The sequence below is a fragment of the Neopelma chrysocephalum genome, unplaced genomic scaffold (genome assembly GCF_003984885.1).
Source record: "Neopelma chrysocephalum unplaced genomic scaffold, ASM398488v2 Primary Assembly neopelma1_97033, whole genome shotgun sequence".
Taxonomy (NCBI): domain Eukaryota; kingdom Metazoa; phylum Chordata; class Aves; order Passeriformes; family Pipridae; genus Neopelma; species Neopelma chrysocephalum.
The window spans coordinates 176,580-198,889 of NW_020925675.1; the positions used below are offsets into that span (position 1 = coordinate 176,580).

General features: G+C 41.2%; 1 protein-coding gene across 1 annotated transcript in view; it reads right to left on the bottom strand.

The window, feature by feature from the left end:
* Positions 1-864: 864 nt before the first annotated feature.
* The window catches only part of LOC113961063 (guanine nucleotide-binding protein G(q) subunit alpha), a 149,642-nt gene continuing 128,196 nt past the window's right edge, over positions 865-22,310 (bottom strand). The window contains exons 6-7 of the mRNA XM_027671086.1: positions 8,563-8,716; positions 865-1,055 (exon numbers count right to left, since the gene is read on the bottom strand). Of these exons, the coding sequence (XP_027526887.1) occupies positions 865-1,055; positions 8,563-8,716 (345 nt within the window). The remainder of the gene's footprint in view (positions 1,056-8,562; positions 8,717-22,310) is intronic.

The following is a 22,310-nucleotide window of genomic DNA, read 5'->3' on the forward strand; positions in this document are numbered from 1 at the left end:
AAAACACACTTTAAAAAAGCTCTAACTTAAAAAAAAGTGCACTCGACTGAAAAATAAAACCCCACCCCTGTTTCAGGCTGTAGACACTGGGGAAAATGTAGTGTCCATGACATTTCTGTTTGGCATTTGTGAATAAAGAAAAGAGATAATGGCACATAGCAATTAAAAAGAGATTCTATGATATTCCATGAACATCCCAGCTTTGTGTTTTTCATTACTGTCTTCTATGCATCTTTCTGAACTGTGAAAGTATATTTAAATTCTAAATTCATACACGACTATTTCTATTTTTCAGTTCCCAATATTCTAGTCTCAGAAGTGAAGACAGAATGAGAACATTCATTTTAAGAATTTAAAAAATCACACTATCAGTACTTTTGATCCTTCAGAGAAAGCACATTCTGTAGAATTTGAATGACTGATAACTTCAGTTCTGATGATAGCAATTTTCCTGACCAAATCACTCAACAGAAAATATTTTATCAAGGAATGCAACTAGTAAAACAACCATTGTATCTTTAAAAACATAAGGGGGGGACGAAAGAGGAAACCAGCTTGATTTTGCTTAAATAGCAAAAACCTGTTATCCTTTGTGAGTGTATGACTGAGAATTTAAAAACCACTGAGTCACAAGATTTTGCCTAAAAAATAAGAAAATGTACTGTGAATGTACTTCAGCATCTTTTGGTTTTCCGCCATATAGTTTAAATAAAATCATAATATTAACTAAAAACTCTGTGAACATTCACAGAGTGCCGGCCGGCAATAAATTAGTATTATGCAATTTGTTTTCACAGATAATGCAGTCCCTCTTGTATATCTTCAATCACTCAAAGGTGGTCTTGGAGGGCCTCTTAGGCACAGTTAGACCAGGTTGTACTCCTTCAGGTTTAACTGTAGAATTGTGTCCTTGACAGCAGCAAAGACGAAGCGTATATTCTCTGTGTCTGTAGCACAAGTGAAGTGGGAATAGATAATTTTGTCACTGTCTGGATTCAGGTCTACAAACATCTTCAAGATGAACTCTCGTGCCGCTTGTGCATCCCGTTGTGGTCCTGATAATGAAGAAGAAAAAGTCAGTTTCTCCTAAAGTCAATTCAATATTTGAGCTTATTTTGGAGGGGAACCTCAGGAGCAGAAAACAGAAAACTCAGTCTGCGAAGCTTGTGATGCCTGCTCAGCTGGTGCTACGAAAAAAATCTAGGAGCCGTAAGCTGGGGTGAGATAAGAAAGGGTTTAATTTTGCCAAGGCAATAGATGGTAAACGACGCGCGCACTGGGCTGTGCCCGGGATGTTACATTTATAACAATATCTGGCCAATCCCAAGTGTGTCCACCCTATAGCTTTTGGCCTGGTCCACTCCCTGGCCCGCCTCCTGGAATTGGGTCGGGGGGCTTTTTGGGACCCCCTCTTCATCATTCTTCATCATCTTCGGGGTACAGAGAGCAGAGTCACCCAGTTCCTTGACTCTGTCCTGCGGTTTAGGCCAAGATACAAGCGTTCTCCAAACAAGACAGGCTTGCCTTGACTAAGAGACTAAACATTTTCTACTGGATATGGGAATAGGTTGATATGGGGAGTATGGAATGGGGTGAGAGGATTAAGGAATGTATAAACTAAGGGGTGCTAGGGGAGGAGAGAGAAAGGGTTTCTAAAATCTACTTCTATTACCTATAAAACTTATAAGGTAGAAAAATAAGGAAACCATTGGGGTTTAAGGCATCAGTTGTATAAGAGAGGAAGAGAAAAATTTTACTAATAAATACTACCATTTACTATTTTTTCCCAATAGGAACCACTAAAAAATAAAATGGAAGGAAATTGCAGAAGTTGATCATACAAGAGCTGTTCTTTTCCTTCTGACTATCATCTTTCTTCCATAAGATGTTTAAAATGGAGAGATGAAATTGATGATCTATAATCCCACAAAATGAACAACAGAAGAATTAGTTGCTTTATACTCATAAATATATTAAAAATTAATAGATTTGGCCCATTTTCAATCTATGTCTACTGTATTTAAACTATACTTAAGTACATTCTTTTAAAATGTAGCATAATCAAGTTACATCTTAACCTGGTCTGACACTGTCCCCAACAGAATTTAATTTACTTTAGTGATGGTAAAATATACATGCTTGCTAGTTAAAGCTCTTCAATTGCAAAAAGTTATTGTTCTAACAAATCAATTATCTAAATTATACATAACAATCTAATTAAATTTCAACAAACTCTGTAATTCTCAGAAGAACACAAAGTCTATGTAACCAAACTGCATGCTCTGCTTTGCACAAGGCAGAAGGCAAAATAACGACTCCCAATCTATAAGAGTGAGGATTTGTTCATGTTCACAGCCAAAAGAGCAGCACAGAAGCAGGAACATTAGTCACAAGCTATTTTTTTCCTATACTGTATATACATATACTGTTCCAGTGCAATTTTCATATGCCATTATTCCCTTGTCCTCCTGTTTCTGCAATGTGGGTTTCTACAGAACGTGTATGTTTGCTGTGCCACCTCCTCCTATCTCCTCATTGGTCCTGGTCTTGTTACATGACAATATAAATACCAGTGCTCAGTTGTTATGTAGTTCTGTCCTTCATTGGTTATGAAATCTGTACTTAAGCGGTTAGTATGTGCCCACATAACTTTCAATAACTGCACAATAAAACTTATTTTTAATATTTAAATACAATTTTAAGCATTTCTAATTTGCATAAATGCACAAATTAGGCAGCAAAGGAAGCACAGAAGATAAAATGCTTTCTGATATTTACTAGTTGCAAAGCCTTGTGGAAGGAGAACATGATTCTACAATATCTTGGTGTGTGTACATGAATATGTATGTGTATATATAGACACATACACATTTTCTGAGTGTGGGGAGGAAAGGGTTGAAAAGTGTAAGATTTGTCAAGGAGAGAAAAATAGAACTGTTTTCGATCAAGATGACCTTGTAGCAGTGTGGGAAACTTCACATATTTACTGCTGATTACCCTCTGCCTGTTTTGAGAAGCAAAACTGCTGTAGAGATAACATAAAAACTATCAGAAACTTGAGGCATCTTTCACAGACAGGCTTGAGCCTCCTGTTGGGAGAGAGAGAGATCATAAAAAGCACGGAGGAGATCACAGTCTTGTGAAGCATTGCGCATGCACTAGGCCCTTTCTTATGTTGAGGCCAGGAACAGCCCCGCGTGCTTTTTGCCCCTGCTAAGATGGACTAAGCTTAGCAGCATGTGTCCCCGTTTGCCAGCAAGGTGATGGAATAAATCTACTCTTCACACTTCATCTGTAGATTGTGATCGTCTTGGTTGCCTGCATATATTTGGTTCACACACTGAGATGTAAAGAACATGTAAACAGATAATAAGTTCTCTGAACTAGGACAAAGAGGACTTCAAAATGTTTTAAATTTCTAAACACAACAGATTCTAGCCTTTAACTTCATCACATATTCTATAGAAACAGCAGTAAAGCTAAATTTCCCTACTAATTTTTTTTACTCTTAATAAGTTTAAATATTTGTAAAGGAGACTCCTAGACTTTCAAAGACAATGATTTCTTCAAAATAAGCCATTTATTGTTTTATTCAACTTCCTAGAATTTTGTTAAACAGTTTTACAGTGGGTAGGCACAGGCAGGATTGTCCCTCTCAAAATCTACTGCACTATTCAAAGCCTGTATCCAAATTTTGCTTGCCTAATATCATGTCTGCTTATTATAATGCAATTTAATTTTTTTCTGACTGGGATTCAAGTATGGAAAACTAAGATTAAAAAGAAAATTTTCCACCTCAGGTATCTAGAAAAAGGGAATGAACTAATGCTAGATTTAGAACGCTAAGTGGTTATGATCTAAATAATCTTGGAAAAGAATTAATACAAATTAGTAGGTTTCTTGTCCATTGCTCCCTATTTAGGAGTCTTAAAAGGGTCTCTCTATATGATAGTCAAGTCCTATATAAAAAGTACTACAATTTAGCTTGCCTACATTAGCTTGGTAAGTGTAATCATTTATTTTCTTTGAAGACTCTGGAGGGGAGTGTGCTCCTGTGGATAGATATTTTCTTCTTTCCTTCACAAACATGGCCCCTTTTTGTCTTTTCCCCCCTCCCAGCACTTTATTCCAGTCTTTGAGATGGTCTTTTAGTATGATCTGTGAAAGCATACCTTCATATGGTACTCTGACCCTTGAGCACATTTCAATCTCTCATCAAATGTTATGACATATCGTGCAGTACAATTACTTAGTTTAATCAGTCCAGTTTGCCATCCTGGTTACCATATCTCATCCCTATGCGACTTTCTCCATTGTACTGCCCACATGGGAAAAGGGATCCATCTAAAATATACCTAATTCTAATCAGTTCTCCAAATGTGTCCATCTTCAACATCTCCAAACAGGGTGTTGGAACAGCAGACAGGACCACACAGGGACCTGTGCAACCCAAAGACTGTATAACTGTCTTGGTTTTGTCTGGGATAGAATTCATTTTCTTACAGTAGCTGATACAGTGCTGTGTTTTGAATTTAGTATGAGAATAATGCTGATAACACGCTGATGTTTTGGTCGTTGCTGAGCAGTGAGTCAAGGGCTTTCAAGTGTCTCATGTTCTGCCACTGAGGAGCTGCACAAGAAGCTGGGAGGGAGTACAGTCAATACAGCTGGCCCAAACTGGACAAAGGAATAGTCCATATCATAGAATGCCATGCCCAGTATATAAATTGGGGGAAGTTAGCCAGAAGGGGTCAATCATTGCTTGAGGATGGGCTGGGCATCGGTCATTGGGTGGTGAGCAATTATATTGTGCATTAATTGCTTTTATTGTGCATCAATTGTTTTTATTCTCTGTCCTTTTCATTACTATTATTATTATTGTTAGTATTATTAGTATATTTTACTTTATATTAATTATTAACTGCTGAGCTCTTTGGGCTGGAAGTCAGCTTAAAGAAGACAGAAGTCCTCTATCAACCTGCACCTCAGGAAGTCTTCCATCATCCCCATATCACCATTGGTGAATCAGTGCTCAAATCAGTCCAGCAGTTTAATTACCTAGGTAACCTCATCTCCTCGGATGGTAAGATTGACGGAGAGATAGACAACAGGTTAGCAAAGGCATATAGTGCCTCCAGAAAGCTTCATAAAAGAGTTTGGCGAAATAAACACTTGAAGAAAAGTACAAGGATCAGTGTTTACAGAGCCATAGTGCTGTCTACTCTCTTATATGGATCTGAATCATGGGTCATCTACTGCCACCACCTGCGTCTCCTAGAACGCTTCCATCAATGCTGTCTCTGCACAATCCTAAACATCCACTGGTCAGATTATGTGACTAATACGTCTGTTCTAGAACAAGTAGCAATCACAAGTATTGAGGCCATGTTGCTGAGAACACAGCTGCGTTGGGCAGGGCACGTGTCAAGGATGAAGGACCACCGCCTCCCTAAGATCATGCTTTATGGTGAACTTGCCACCGGCTGCCACATGAGAGGACCCCCAAAGAGAAGATACAAGGACTCCCTGAAACAACATCTCAGCCTTGGCCATATTGATCAACATAACTGGTCTACTCTGGCCTCTAATCGGGAGGTCTGGAGACACACCATCTATAAGGTTGCTGATGCTTTTGAGAACGCATGCAGGATCACTCTTGAGGAGAAAAGACAATGCAGAAAGAATCGTGCCCTGTAGAATATACCATCTAAGGAGTCTTTCTGCTGTGCCTTTTGCAACCGGTCGTGCCTATCTCGTATTGGCCTTTTTAGCCACCAGCGTGCTTGTAACAAACGTGGGTTGAGCCCTTCCCAAATCTTCGTTCGCGAAGCCTAGCCATGATGATGATGGTGAATTATTAAACTGTTTTTATCTCAAATCATGGGGTTTAGCTTTTTTCTGATTCTTCTCCCCAGGCAGGGAGGAGTGAGCAAGCAGCTACATGATACTTAGTTGCCAGCTGTGGGTAAACCACAGCAGTTACCCACCCCATCTTTCCACCAAAAGAAATAAAATCAACCATAACATTGTCTAAGGGGTTAAGTCCAGCAAGATCTGCAGAATTACAGTAAGACACTGAAAGACTTTCAGGTCTGGCTTACTGGTTATGGCCCTACTTGACCATAACCTTTTTTTGTTTCCTTTACCCATGTTAAAGGAGAAGAGGGTTTCTCTGAGCTGACTGATTGAAAACCTGACAACTTTCTATGATGAAATAACTGGCCTGGTTGATGAGGGGAGAGCAGTGGATATTGTCTACTTGGACTTCAGTAAGGTTTTTGACATTGTGTCGCATAAGATCTTCCTAGGGAAACTGATGAATTATGCACTGGATGGCAGACAGTGAGTGGGACTGAAAACTGGTTGAATGTCTGGTGATCAGTGGCACAAAGTCTAGTTGGAGGACAGTAACTAGTGGGGTACCCCAGTGGTCAATACTGGATCCAGTCCTGTTTAACGTCTTCTTTAATGATCTGGATAAGGGAGCAGAGTGTACCTTCAGTGTGTTTCTTGGTGACACAAAACAGGGTGGAGTGGCTACATCCAGAGGGACCTCAACAGGCTGGACAAATGGGCTGACAGGAACCTCATGAAGTTCAGCAAGGGGAAATGCCAAGTCCTGCACCTGAAGAGTAACAAGCCTAGGCACCAATATATTCTGGGACCACCCAACTAGAAAGCAACTTGGCAGAAAAGGACCTGAGGGTACTAGCATATACTAGGTTGAACAGGAGCCAGCAATGTGCCCTTGACACAAAGAAGGCTTATGGTATCCTGGGCTGCATTAGGAGGAATGTTGCCAGCAGGTCAAGGGAGGTGATCCTTTCCCTCTAATCAACACTGGTGAGGCCACACCCGTAGTTCTATGTCCAGTTCTGGGCTCCTCAGTACAAGAAGATGCAGACATACTGGAGGAAGTCCAACCAAGGGCCACTAAGATGATTAAAGGACTAGAGGAAATGCTGAGAAACCTGGGACTGTTTAACCTAGAGAAGGCTCAGATGGAGATCTCATCAATGTGTACAAATATCTGAAGGGAGGGTGCAAAGAAGATGGAGACAAACTCTTGTTGATGGTGCCCAGTTACAGGACAAGAAGCAATGGGAACAAGATGAAACACAGGAGGTTCCATCTGAACATCAGAAACCCCTTTTTTACTGTGAGGGTGATTAAGCACTGAGACAGGTTGCCCAGAGAGGTTGTAGATATTCAAAAGCTATCTGGACATATTCCTGGGAAACAGCACTAGGTGACCTTGTTTGAGCAGGGGGGTTGGACTAGATGATCTTCAGGGGTCCCTTCCAACCTCAATTTTGTATGAATTTTGTCTGTTTTTTTCTGGACAAGCATTTAACACAGGTGTATCTCCACTTGAGTGCTCATAATAGAAGGACCCATACAGCCTTCTCACCTGCAGGATGTCATCTAAGGCACCTGTCACACCTGTAACTTGAAAAGACAAGAATATATTCTATTCAAACTGTCGCTTCTCTTCTGTTTAGTACTATCAAACTAAACTTACACTGACTCATAAATAAGTATGGTCTGATCCTGCAGGCTGTTCACTGCGAACACATCCTTTCCTCTCAAACAGGAAAAACCTGAAACTTTTTTCTTTTATCACTATCTAGTTTTGAAAATGAGAGGTTTAATCTTTTTTTGTAGCTTCTGAATCTGCTTTTCACTCTCTGGTGAGACAAAAGAGATATTATATGAATTTGATTTTTTTCTCTGTTACCAAAGCCTCCACTCAATTACCTTAGAATATCTAACTTTTCACCTCAGGAGAACTTTCTGTAAGTACAGTTTCCTTAGAAACAGCTGTTTGTTCCATGTAATGTTTTCTGGGACAAGCCCATTAAACTTCACATAAGTAACATAAAATTAAAATAATGGAAACAATAAAGAAATGGTACAATGAAATGGTGGGCGGAATGATACTGGTTTCTTTGACAGTCACAGAGAATTTATGAGACTTCTCTTCAGATATCCAACCTTAAACAAAAAAGCAGCAAAGCACAAACAAGCACAAAACAAAACAAAAATTAATGTGTAGAAAACAAAAATAACGTGTAGAATGAGAAATGTATTTTTATATAATTTTAGCTTTATACTTCAGTTCAAATCCTCACCCCAACTTATGAACAAGGACAGAATAAGGTCCATTGCTAATATTATGTTACTCATTTAGAATCAATAATTTCACATGAAAGGTACTGCCATCTTATCCACTATTAATGGAGGTACAAGATGAAATCCTAGAAATCTAAAAAGTTTCACAAGACTTAAGTGACTTTAAAAATTTGGAGAATTAACAATTGCTATTTTATTAATTTTTTACTTTTCATATAATTTTTTAAAAAACATGAACAGTAAGTCATTCAACTACAAACTAACCGTTTGGTGTACTAAGTACAATTTGTAAAGAAGAAAATGAGCGTAATGAAAAATGGGTGATTACCTTTGTCCTAAGAGCCTCTAACCAAAATAAGGGCAAGACTATTACATTTTGTCATTACTGCAGTTTAAATGAGGCATGAACTCTGGTGGCAATATACTTACCGTCATACTCTGGGAAATAATCAACTAAATGGGAGTACATAATTTTCTCCTCTAAGAGATCTTTTTTATTTAAGAACAGAATAATCGAAGAATTCTGGAACCACGGATATGTGATAATTGTCCTAAAGAGTGCTTTACTTTCTTCCATTCGATTCTGGAATTAAAAAAAAGAGAGATAAATGTATGCAGTTGTGAAATATTTAATTTTTTTTTTAAATCAATCCATGCAATTCCATTTTATTTGATAAACAGATCCATTTCACATTTTCCACCTTCTTACCAAAATGTAAGATTTAACTGATTCCTTTACAATTCATAGGTAAGAGGTATATTAAATATGCAGGCAATTTCCTTTTGCAAACTCAACGACACAAGCATGATTCTTGAGAACACAGGCCATGGACACGATACTTGTAACAGGTACTGTTGTAAATACTGACTATGCACAGTTCTGATCAGCCAATAAATTCATGGATACTGAAATGCATGTGGTTCAAGGCATAGATAAGTGTACAACAAAACATAATAACCAAGTTTTAAGAACCTTATTTATTTTATATGAGTTTCCTGAACTTTAAATGCAAGTAAACTTTAATTTTTTGAAAGAGATCAGAGTTAAAATAGTTCCAGGTAAATTTAGAATTTACTCATTGATAACCTGAGAATATTTGCCCAAATCAAAAGCTTATGGCATAAAATCTTACAAATGGTAAAGTTGCTTCTAACATCAAGTTAGCCTTTACTTAAGCCTTGTTTAATTGCTCCTGCGAAGCATTTTGCATGATAGAGGAAATGTAAATAAGTGAAGCATACGGTTCTGTTTGCAAGGACTTCCTGACACTGTAAAATTCTGTGTGATTTGATACAATTCTGAAGAACTGGTTATCTGGCATGATGCGGTTAATACAGAGTCAGAACAAATTGAGTTCAGAACCAGGAATTAACTCTACTTCTTTATTATTTGAAAACTCTAAGGCAATTCTGATTAGCTACCTATGGAAGTTTTTTTTAGGAGCTGCCTCCTGAAAACAAGAGTTTCACCACCAAACAGGCTTCTAGAGAACAAAATCTAAGTGAATCTTGCGGATTCTGATGTTGCTGAGCCATAGAATCATAGAATTGTTTAAGTTGGAAAAGGCCTCGAAGATTATCAAGTCCAACTGTTAACCTAACTCTACTAACTTCACCACTAAAGCATGTCCCTAAGTGTCACATCTGCACATCTTTTAAATACCCCCAGGGATGGTGACTAACACTTCCCCGGGCAGCCTGTTCCAATGCTTGATAACTCTTTCAGTGAAGAATTTTTTCCTAATAATCAACATGAACCTTCCCTGGCTCAATTTGAGGCTGTTTCCTCTTATTCTGTTGATTGTTATATAGGACAAAAGACTGACATCTCCTTTCAAATACTTGTAGAGAGCAATAAGGTCTTCCCTGAGCCTTCTATTCTGCAGACTAAAAAAACTCATTACTCCTCATAGGACTTATATTCCAGATCCTTCATCAGCTTTGTTACTCTTCTTTGGATGTGCTCCAGCACCTCAATGTTTTTCTTGTAGTGAGAGGCCCAAAACTGAGCACAGTATTCAAGGTGCAGCCTTACCAGTGCAGAGTACAAAGGGATGATCACTTCCCTAGTCCTGCTGGCCACAGTATTTCTGATACAAGCCAAGATGCCATTGACCTTCTTGCCCACCTGGGCACACTGCTGGCTCACATTCATCTGGCTGTCGACCAATACCCCCACATCCTTTTCCTTTGGGCAGCTTTCCAGACACTCTTCCCCAGGCCTATAGCATTGCATGGAGTTATGACCCAAGTGCAGGACCTGGCATTTGGCCTTGTTGAACCTCATACAATTGGCCTTGGCCCATCTATCCAGCCTGTTCAGATCCCTCTGTAGAGCCTTCCTACCCTCAAGCAGATCAACACTCCTCCCCAACTTGGTGTTGTCTGCTAACTTACTGAAGGTGCACCCAATTCCATCATCCAGATCATTGATAAAGATATTAAACAGAACTGTTGCCAGTACTGAGCCCTGGGAAACTCCACTAGTGACTGGCCACCAACTGGATTTATTGCTATTCACCACAAGTCTTTGGGCCTGGTCATCTAGCCAGATTTTTACCCAGCGAAGAATATACCTGTCCAGACAGTTTCTCCTGGACAATGACGTGGGAAATGGTATCAAAGGCTTTTCTAAAGTCCAGGTGAACAACATCCCCACTGGGTCACCTTGTCATAGAAGGAGATCAAGTTAGTCAAGCAGAACCTGCCACCAGTACACTTGGGTGGATCCTATCCACCCCATAGATGTGTCTAAATGGTGTAGCAGGTCTCTAACCCTTTCCCCTTGGATTATGGGGTCTTCATTCTGCTTCCTGTATCTGTCTTCCAGCTCAGCAATCTGGGTACTCTATGTACAACTGTTATTAATAAAGACTGAGGCAAAGAAGGCATTTCAGTACCTCATCCTTTTCCTCATCCTTTGTCACTATGTTTCTGCCCACATCCAATAAAGGATAGAGATTCTTCTCTAACCCTCCTTTTGTTGCTAATGTATGTATCATTCTGTAAGAAAACTCTGACAGTTTTACTATAAGTTTATTTTCACTTGTATTAATTTACATTTTAAAGTGACCTGTATAAGAATGGAATATAGGGACTGTAAAAAAACTCACCACCTAAAAAATTCAATTCTGTAGAAGTTGATAGTTTAGTTATCTTGTATCACCACAGAATCTTCAAGCAATTTATTAAACTTTACACCATGTTGGAGCAGCGAGTGAAAGTAAATAGACAAATTTATAGATGAAGAAACTAAGGCAGAGAAGTAAAATCTTTGATTTTTTGCAATCAGTTGCATTGATTTCAATGGTGCAAGAATTTCATTCAAAAAGGAGAAAAACTGAAATATCAACAAAGTTGAGCATAAAACATAAATTCTTAGGTTAATTGTTAAAGCACAATCATAACCATTCCTTTTATAACTTTCTAATATACAGACCTAATAACAATATCATAGTTAAAACTTGAGGGAAGTCAGAGGAGGGGGAAAAATGAAGTACGTCCTAAATTCATAGAGGGTTTTTTTTATCAGTTTTGTTTTCTGTGGTTTTGTTTGGGTTTTTTACTGTCACAAACTACACTCACACTGTGGACAATAGTATCTCTAACTATTAAGGTTTGAGAAAATAAAGTACCTAACATGCTCTAAAAACAAGAGCATACCTGTATCTTCTTCTGATGTCTTAGCAATGATAAATCCTGTAGGATTTAACTCTTCCATTCCATCCCTGTAATTGCTACCTTCAGGTGGGTGGTCTTTCCAAAACTGAGCCCCTCCTTAGGAAGTAAATAAAAATGTTTATCAGGCTTTTTCCCTTTCCCTGTTGTTATAAGGAAGGTAGATAGGATTTCGTTAAACACATATTAAACTCTCAGCAGCTTTAAAAAACTGTCCCAAAAGCCACCACTGTAAATCTGAATTTAAAATGTATCATTAGGATAAACTATTAGCCTCTTGTTTCTATTGAAAGGTTCACACGAATAAAACCTTTTGCTTTTTGTAGTTTGTTTGACAGAATCAGAAAGTTTAAAAGAAAGTAGAGGGATAACAAAAGAAGCAAAGAGATGAAATGTTATAGCTTAAATGCTGATAGAATACTAATAGAAAGTAATGGACTTTTAAGGAAAATATTACAATTTGAATTTATGAGTTTAAAGATTGTTTTTGTTAAAATTGTCACTCATTTACAATGAGGAGCAAGTGGAGTAAATTTATTTTGGGGTGGATGATAAATATTCAACTTAAGCCTACAGAATAAATATTAGGAGAATTAATTTCTTACTGTTATAAATGTCTTATTATTATTCCTGGGCAACCTGCACTAGCTGACCTTGCTTGAAAAGGGAGGTTGGACTAGATCATCTCAAGATTGCACTAAGATACTGGGACACTTACATTTGGAGAATTTTCCCTTTATTTCACCAGAAATTACTCATTATAAAATTAGGAACAGGAATTTACAGTTTATTTCCAGAATCAGACTTATCATACAATACTACTGCTCCTACCAAATGCAGAGTTTGACTACATGGGTGGCTTCAGAGTAAGGGTTAGGTCTATCAATGGTAAACCACTGCAGTTAGATGAGAGCAGTTACATTAAAACCTAAGAGAACATAGAGAATGTGACTGTGTAGCAGGAATACTGATGCATTGCTGAGACCATTAGGCACCATAAAACAACCAATGATCACATATTTAATCCATTTAAATGTAAACATCTGTAAGTGCTCACATATCTCCCACTGAAACACCACTGCAGACAGCAGAATATTATACCAGAAGTGTTAGCTGAAATTAACCTCTGAATCCCATCTAGTCCAACCTTTCACTGAAGTATAGTTATTGGCAACACAAGACCAAGTCAGTCATCGCTTCGTCTAGGAAAGTTCTCCAAGAATGGAGATTTCACCACCTTTCTGGGTTCCCTTTTCCAGTGCTAAACTAACCTCCAAGGGAAAGCTGTTTCCTACAAACACATTAACTAAACTAGCTGTTTGTACAGCTAAAGAAATATGAACTAGTTCTGGAAATAGAGATGGGATAACAAGGAATATAGGGCAAGACCTGCATTGGAGATCTGACCTTATCAGATGCAGTGTGAAGGAAACCTTGCCAAACCAAGCAAGACAGTATGGCTCTTTGAAGAGAGGGCTGGAGCGGTGGGGAACAAGGCAGCATTTAATCTCTCATTCAAGCTCTGATTTTATGAGTCAGCTCTATCTCATCAAATTGCTTCCAACAAAAGCCTATTTCAGCTGCAATGAAAAAGGCTGCTGACATGGTTCGACCCAAAGACCAATTTTTCAAACCCCCACAAATTTGCTCAAATGTGAGAGAAGTTTTCAGACAGGCAACAGACTCAGCATTGCGAAATTATATCAAAATTTATTGCTAACAGAATAAAAACTATAAAATAATATATACACCAATTCTAAATTGTCTCTCCTATAATAACAAACTATGTATGTACAAAAATCACCCCTTCTCCCCCATAAAGTCCAGGAGGAGAAGAAGTCTCTCCTTCACTCTCAGGATTACAGCCCCGATTCGCCATAGCTGGGTGCAGGATCTTAGTACCCCACCTCTAGCCACTCAATTCCCACCGAGGGCTCACCATGGGCTTCGAGGGAAACACTCGTAATCACCATGTCATCACCATGGAGTACAGGGAGTTAAAGTCTTTATTCTCTGCTCCATGGAGGTTTCCTTCCATGGGAGTTCTGGGGGCCCCCCTAAGTCTGGGGGCCACCCCTCCTTTCCCGGGTCAAAGGGTTCTGGGTTTTTTTGGCTCAGCCCCTACCCAAGAACGTTCCAACAGACTTATCTCTCTCTCTGCTCCGTTGCAAGTTCTCTCCACAGGGCATCCCTGCATCTCTCCGTCCGGCTCCAGCTGGCTGCTGGTATCGTCTGGACCACTCCAGGCCCACTCCGCTCCCTGCATACTCCATGTTGTGCATTGCTGCTGCTTCAGGCCCTCTTCACTCCTCAGCAGGGCCTCTCTGCTCATTCTGAGCTGCTGTGGCTGCCGCCGCTTCTTTGCAAGGCCCGACCAGTTTGCTTACTGTGCCTCCCCCATGGGGCAAGGGGGGGGAAGGTGACGAGGTTGTCCAGGAAACTCCTGGAGTAGTCTCTCTCTCGCTTTCTGGCTGCTGCATATTCCGGCTAGGGACCCAGCTCATCCCTGGCTGCTCCAACGCCACACCGGGCCACCCCTCGGCCTGTGTCGACCTGGCTCCAGTGCCATGCCTGCCCACTGGGGGCCTGACTCCAGCCCCGGCTGGCCGCTCGGGCCCCAGGCCACCGCCTTTCACTGGCAGTGGGGGGGCGGTGCAGTCTTAGCCCAGCACCCAGCCCAGCTACAAAGCCGTACCGGGTCCCCCCCTGGCCAGGGCTGGGGGAAAAGCCCCTGGCCCCCGCCAGCCATACGACCCCTCTCTCTCTCCTCGTGGTCTCTAATTCCAACTGCACAAACAGTGCTTCTTTTCTGATTTCAGCAAATATGTAATTCCGCAGAGGCGTACCAAGCTTCCCATTGGCTCAGCGCCGGAAATCCATCCCTGGAGCTACTCATCTTTCAGCTCCGGGGCGGGGGGTCTCAAACCACGACACTGCAGACAAAAACTTGTGAATAATTAATGTATAGAAATGTGCAGCTGGAGCTGGCTCAAGGTTTCTCAGTGACTGACAGCCTTTCACAGAAGTCATGCCAACCTTCACAGCAACCCCCTTTGACAGCAGCAACAGTTTGTTGTGGTCTACCTCACAGAGGTGAGGCTGACAGGTCGGTAGTTCCCAGGGTCCTCCTTTCTACCCTTTTTAAAAATGAGTGCAATGTTTCCCTTTTTCCAGTCACCTGGGACTTCACCTGACTGCCATGACTTTTCAAATATCATGGAGAGTGGCTTGGCAACTACAACAGCCAATTCCCTCAGGACTCTGGGATGCACCTCATCAGGTCCCACAGAGTTATGTGTGTTTAGGTTCCTCAAGTGGTCAAAAACCTGAATCTTCACTTACAGTGGGAGGGACTTTGCTCCCTCGGTCCCCATCTTGCAGTCCATCCACTCAAGAGTTGTGGAAAGAGAGATTGCTAATGAAGACTGAGGCAAAAAAGTTGTTGAGTTCCTCTGTCTTCTCTTCATCCATTGTTACCAGTTTGCTGTCCGTGTTTATCAGGAGGGTACACTTTCTTTGACCTTCCTTTTCTGGTTAACATGCCTATAGAAGCCCTTTTTGTTATTCATAGAATCATAAAATGCTTTGGGTTGGAAGGGACCTTAAAGATCATCTAGTTCCAACACCCCTGCCATAGGCAGGGACACTAGACCAGGTTGCTCAAAGCCCCATCCACTTCCAGGGATGGGGCATCCACAATTTCTCTGGGCAACCTGTTCCAGTGCCTCACCATCCTCACAGTAAAGAATTTCTTCCTAGTATCTAATCTAAACCTACCGTCTTTCAGCTTAAAGCCATTCCTCCTTCTCCTGTCACTGCTTGCCATTGCAAAAAGCCACTCTCCAGATGTCCTGTAAGCCCCCTTTAGGTATTGGAAGGCTGCTATAAGGTCTCCCCAAGGTCTTGTCTTCTCCAGGTTGAACAACCTCAACTGTCTCAGCCTGTCTTCATAGGAGAGGTGCTCCAGCCCTCTGATCATCTTTGTGGCCCTCCTCTGGACTCGTTCCAATAGGTCTACATCTTTCTTGTGCCAGGGGCCCCAGAGCTGGATGCAGTCCTCCAGGTGTGGTCTCACAAGAGTAGAATGGAGGGGCAGAATCACCTCCCTTGACCTGCTAGCCACACTTCTTTTGATGCAACCCAGGATACGGCTGGCTTTCTGAGCTGCAAGTGCACATTGACGAGACATGTTGAGCTCCTTGTCTACAAACATCCCCAAGTCCTTCTTCCCAGAGCTGCACTCAATCTGTTCTCTACCCAGCCTGCATTTACACTTGGGATTGCCCTGACCCATGTGCAGGACCTTGCACTTGGCCTTGTTGAACTTCATGGGGTTCACACATTCCCACCTCTCAAGTCTGTCCAGGTCCCTCTGGATGGCATCCCTTCCCTCCAGCGTGTTGACTGCACCACATGGCTTCTTTGTATCCCTTGCCAAGTTCAGCTCTAGCTGCACCTTGGCCTTCCTGAGCCCATCCCTACACAACCAGACAGTGTCCCTATGCTCTTCCCAGGATATCTCTCCCTGCTTCCCTTGCCCATGTATTTCCTTCTTGCCCTTTAGTTTTACCAGCAGGTCTCGACTCAGCCATGCTGGTCTCTTGCCTTCCTTGCCTGAAATTCTTTTCCTGGCATAAAGAATAATAATATTAGTATTAGTATGGCCAGTCTTCGCGAACAAAGATTTTGGGAAAGGTCTTTTACCTTTCAAGCCTGCGCAATGGATTTTTTTTTTTTTTAGGTGAGACACAGCATGCGCTGAACTGAGCCCACCCTTTAATCCTAAGGTTCATCTGCCGGGGCCAAGTGAGCTTGGACAATGGCAGTGAGGTCCTCAGGACATAGGTTTGTTTAGAGTGACCTTCTCATAGATGGATGGCCTTACAGGGTTGACGAGCTCCATCTGCCCGGGGGAGTATCCCTGACCGGGAATCGAACCCGGGCCGCAGCGGTGAGAGCACCGCATCCTAACCACTAGACCACCAGGGGTCCCCTGAATAATAATATACTTTATGTAGGAAAAGTCATTTATTTAAGGTAAGAAGTTGTTTTAAATAAATTAATTTAAAATTAAATTTAACTTATTTAAAATTGAACTTTTTAAAAAATAAGTTTTAAACTCTGCTTTTTGATAAAACTGCAAGTTTCTCTAGATCCACTGATATAACTCAGGGAAAGTCTGACCTATAGGACATCACAAATTTATCAGAGAGCCGATCCCTTCATTTTACAAGGGTATGTAGTGATAGAACAAGGGGTAACGATTTTAAACTGAAAGAGGATAGTTTTAGATATTAGGAAGAAATTCTTTACTGTGAGGGTGGGGAGGCACTGGAACAGGTTGCCCAGAGAAGTTGTGGATGCATCCCTGGAAGTGTTCAAGGCCATGTGATGACATTGTTTCTGAGAATTGGTTGTTAGAGGAGTCACAATTATGATACAACTTGGGTAGCTATCCATGCTTTTCCCATTTGAAACCTCCAAATTGTTATTTGCAGATCTGGATTGCAATTTCATGGATATATCATTTAAGCATCATCCTATACAGGGTTCTGAAAGACAAGCAGTCTGAACACTTGTGTTATTTCTATGCATGATGTCCCCTTACAGAGTAGTTGAAGACTCAACTCCTTTAAGGATATGAATTCAGAAATGGTGTCTAACTCAATCTCACACATACCCAGTAAGTAAAAGCCCTTGAGATACACTAGTGAAACCTCTCAACTTACTATAGCCTCATCTGATTTATAATCCAAATGTATTTCTCTTGAATAACCTAAACAAGTAAAGAAACAGATTTACAGTAGAAAGTCTATCATGCACTACATTTTGAAAATACAAACCTGAGCCTTAAGAACTCTAAAACAGTTGCAGAATGATGAAGGGTCATATAAACAAACACAGATGAACTGAATGGCAAATAATAATCCTTACAGATTTATATTTATACATGAAAATAAGATTAATGAAACAATGAATAACTGAAAAGAATTGCACAAATAAGTCAAAAAGTATAGTTTTCTTTGTTCTAGCATACAAGGAAAAAGACTTCAGATAATATCATGCAGTGGACTAATTAGAAAAAGAAAGTAGGACATCTTTCAAAATTCATACTGTTTAATTTGACCATGAAAGCAATGCAAGAGGAGCAGTAGAACACTCCAAGTTTTTGAGTCAGATCTCTAACACAGCTGACAGGCACAAGTATCAAAGAAGGATTAGATTCTATCATAGTATCACACTGATGCTATCTGTAAGAAAAAAGTAGGGCATCTATACACACTCTCAATTTGGTGTTGAAATTTTAATAGTCTTTCACAGTTCAAAGTTTATTTGAATTATGCCATGTAAAAAAAATATCCATTGACTGATTATCAAAGCAGTCAAGTTCAATTATTGCCTTCCTTAATGAACCTGACACATCACAGTGAGGAATAAGAATAATATTTATTGTCAGTTTCTTAATTTAAGGTGAAAACTAACACTTTTTAAACATTTTTTTATTTCTGCTGCACCCACATTCTGAGAAAAGTACACTTTGTTTATGTGGACCTGCCCTTACAGATCCATGTCTTTTTTGTACTGAGGACTCCAGAGTTGGACACAATACTCCAGGTGGGGTCTCACGAGAGTATAGTAGAGAGGGAGAATCACCTCCCTTGACTTGCTGGCCACACTTCTTTGTATACAACCCAGGATACAGTTGGCTTTCTGGGCTGCAAGTGCACATTGCCAGCTCATGTACAGTTTTTCATCTGCTGGTACTCAAGTCCCTCTCCTCAGGGCTGCTCTCAATCCCTTCATCCCCCAGCCTGTACTGGAGGTTGCCCCAAAACGGGTGCAGGCCCTTGCACTTGGCCTTGTTGAACTTTATGAGGTTTATATGAGCCCACCTCTCGAGCTTGTTCAGGTCCCTCTGGATGGCATCCTATCCTTAGGCGTGTCAACTGCACCACTCAACTGGGTGTCATTTGCAAACTTGCTGAGGGTGCACTCAAACCCATTGTCTATGTCACTGATGCAGATATGAAACAGCACTGGTCCCAATGTGGACCCTTGAGGGATGCCACTTGTCACTGGTCTCTATCTGGACATTGAACTGTTCACCACTACCCTCTGGATGCAACCATCTAGCCAATTCCTCATCCACTGAATAGTTGAACCATCAAATACACAGCTCTCCAATTTAGAGAGAAGGTTGTTGTGGGGGACTGTGCCAAAGGCCTTACAGAAGTTCAGATAAATGACATTTGTAGCTATTCCCTTGTCCACTGATGTAGTCATAGAAGGCCACTTGGTTGATCAGGCAGGAAACGCCCTTGGGGAAGCCATGCTGGCTGTCTTGAATCACTTTCCTGTTCTCCATGTGTCTCAGCATATCTTCTTGGAGGTTCTGTTCCATGATCTTCCTGGGCATGGAGGTGAGGCTGACAGGTTGGTAGTTATTGGATCTACAGACTTCCCCTTTGGGCTGCCCTAAAAGTGATTTTACATTTCTGGAAGTGATAATATCCATAATGAGCCAGAAGCCATTCACTCAGCCCCACTACTGGACCACCCTGGATGAACAGACTGATATGTGTACTGGTTTTGGCTGGGATAGAGTTAAGTTTCTTGATAGCAGCTCATATGGTGCTATGTTTTGGATTTGTGACCAAAACAGTGCTGATAATATAGAGATGTAGTTATTTTTGAACAGTGCTTGTACAGCACCAAGGCCTATTCTGCTTCTCACACTGCCCCACCAGTGAGTAGGCTGAGGTGGACAAAAATATGGGGGAAGGACGAGGGGAGGGGGATCAAGGATGTTCAGTGTTATGACATTTGTCTTTCCAAATAACTGTTAATACATTATGGAACCCTGCTTTTCTGGAAATGGTTAAACATCTGCCTATCACCGGGAAGTAGTGAATGAATTCCTTATTTTGTTTGCTTTCATGCACAGCTTTTGCTTTACCTATTAAACTGTCTTTATCTCAACCATAACAATCTGGAAAAATCCTCCTGCTATATTGCTGTTTACCGTAGTTGTTTTACTTGTACTATTGTTGGTTATTCTGAGCAAGCCCTTCTTTTGAATATACTGTGGATACTGTTCTTAAGGACAATCATAGAATCATTTAGATTGGAAAAGACCTCAAAGATCATTGAGTCCAACCATTAACCCAGCACTGCCAAGTCCGTCACCAAACAATGTCCCTAAATGCCACATCTACACATCTTTTAAATACTTCCAGGGATAGTGACTCAACCATTTTCCTTGGTAGCCTGTTCCAATGCTTGACAACCCCTTTGGTGAATAATTTTTTCCTAATATCCAATCTAAACCTCCCCTGGTGCAACTTCAGGCCATTTTCTCTTGTTCTAGTGCTTGTTACAAGGAACGAGAGACTGATACCCACCTTGCTACAACCTCCTTCTAGGTAGTTTTAGAGAGTGATATGGTCTCCCCTTGAGCCTCCTTTTCTCCAGGATAAACAACCCCTCAGCCACTCGTCAAAACACTTGTGCTCTAGAACCTTCACAAGCTTCATTGACCTTCTCTGGACATGCTCCAGCACCTGTTTTGTCATGAGGGGCCCGAAACTAAACACAGTACTCAAGGTGAAGCCTCACCAGTGCCGAGTACAGGGGGACAATCACTTCCCTAGTCCTGCTGGCCACACTATTTCTGATTGTGCTGGTTTTGGCTGGGGTAGAGTTAATTTTCTTCACAGTGGCTGGTATGGGGCTATGTTTTGGATTTGTGCTGAACACAGTGATGATAGTAGGGATGTTTTTGTTATTTCTGAGCAGTGCTTATACAGAGCCAAGGCCTTTTCTGATTTTTGTACTGCCACACTGGCAAGGAAGTTGGGGGTGCATGGGAGGCTGGGAGGAGACAGGTGACCCAAACTGACCAAAGGGGTATTCCACACTATATGGCATCATGCTCAGTATATAAAGTTGAGGAAGAAGGAGGAAGAGGGGAACGTTTACAATGAGGGCGTTTGTCTTCCCAAGTAACCATTACATGTGATGGGGCCCTGCTCTCCTGGAGATGGCTGAACACCTGCCTGCCTATGGGAAGTAGTGAATGATTTACTTGCTTTGCTTGCGTGTGCTGCTTTTGCTTTCCTTATTAAACTGTCTTTATCTCAACCCTCGAGTTTTCTAGCTTTTACCCTTCCAATTCTCTCCCTGATCCTACTGGTGGGGGAATGAGTGAGCAGCTGCATGGTGCTTGGCTGCTGGTTGGAGTTAAACCACGATGCTCATACAAGCCAAAATGCTATTGGCCTTCTTGGCCACCTGGCCACACTGCTGGCTCATATTCAGCCAACTGGTGACCAATATCGCAAGGTCCTTTTCTGCTGAGCAGCTTTCCAGCCACTCTTCCCCAAGAGGTCTACCAGAACCTTGCTGGTTGGTATCCCAACTTGTTAATTCTCTCAGGCACTGGTGAATGTCAGAAAGAGAACTGACTGTTGGATTTGTACATAGCATCCTGCATCTGTGAACCAAGGGTTTCCTGTGGTGGGAATGCTGGTATTGGTGGAATTGTGGGGCTGTGCACCTAAAATTTTTGTCAGATATTACTCTATTCAGGTTAGTCTCTCAAACACTGACTACCCACTGCCGCCTTGGTAAAGCATGCATCAGAATTTTACGTCCTCCAAAACTTTATGGGCTATGATCTGTCCCATGATCAACAACAAACCATGTGGCAGGGCCCATCCTACACCATGCAAACCTACTGTGTCAATACTGACAATTGCCTGAAAGACACCACTTGCTGCTGGGACCTTATCACAATAGGTGCCCCTAGCCTATACTGGCTGTGCAGCAGCTGAGTCATGAAAATCTTCCCATGGAGAGAGAGGAGGTCTATACACCCAGACTAATAGTGCCTGCAATGCATGTTGAAGTAAACCTCTCCATGACCCATGTCCACAATTATCCTGATGCCCTGCAACATTGATGTGGTTTTAACCCTTTGATAGAATGAGGATGCATATTTCACCAGTTTATCCAGACCCTCTTTCCTTGGTTGGGGTCTCTGAGATGGAGAAAGTGATTATCAATCTCTCTGCTACTCTGGAAAATATAGAAAATATAACAATTGATGCCATCCAATCACTGCAGCAAGAAGTTGCTCAAGTACCATAGATTTCTGTTTAATACCACTAGCCTTAGAGTACTTGATGGCTACACAAGGTGGCATTTGCACATTAGTATAAACTCCCTGCTATGTTTGTGTCAACCAAGATTGATGCATTGAGACTGACCTTAAGAAAACCCAGGAACAACTAAAGCCCTTGCACCAGGTGGCAACTGAAGATATCAATTGGGGAATTGGTGAACTGTGGTCATGGCTTACCTCTTGGTTCCCATATTTCAAGGCATCTGTCAAAATATTTTGACTGCACTTTTTGTAATTATCTACTTTATTGTAATTATTTATGTTTTGTTTCATATCAGTGGATGGGGTTGTAGACTGTTGTAAAGCATTTTTGCAG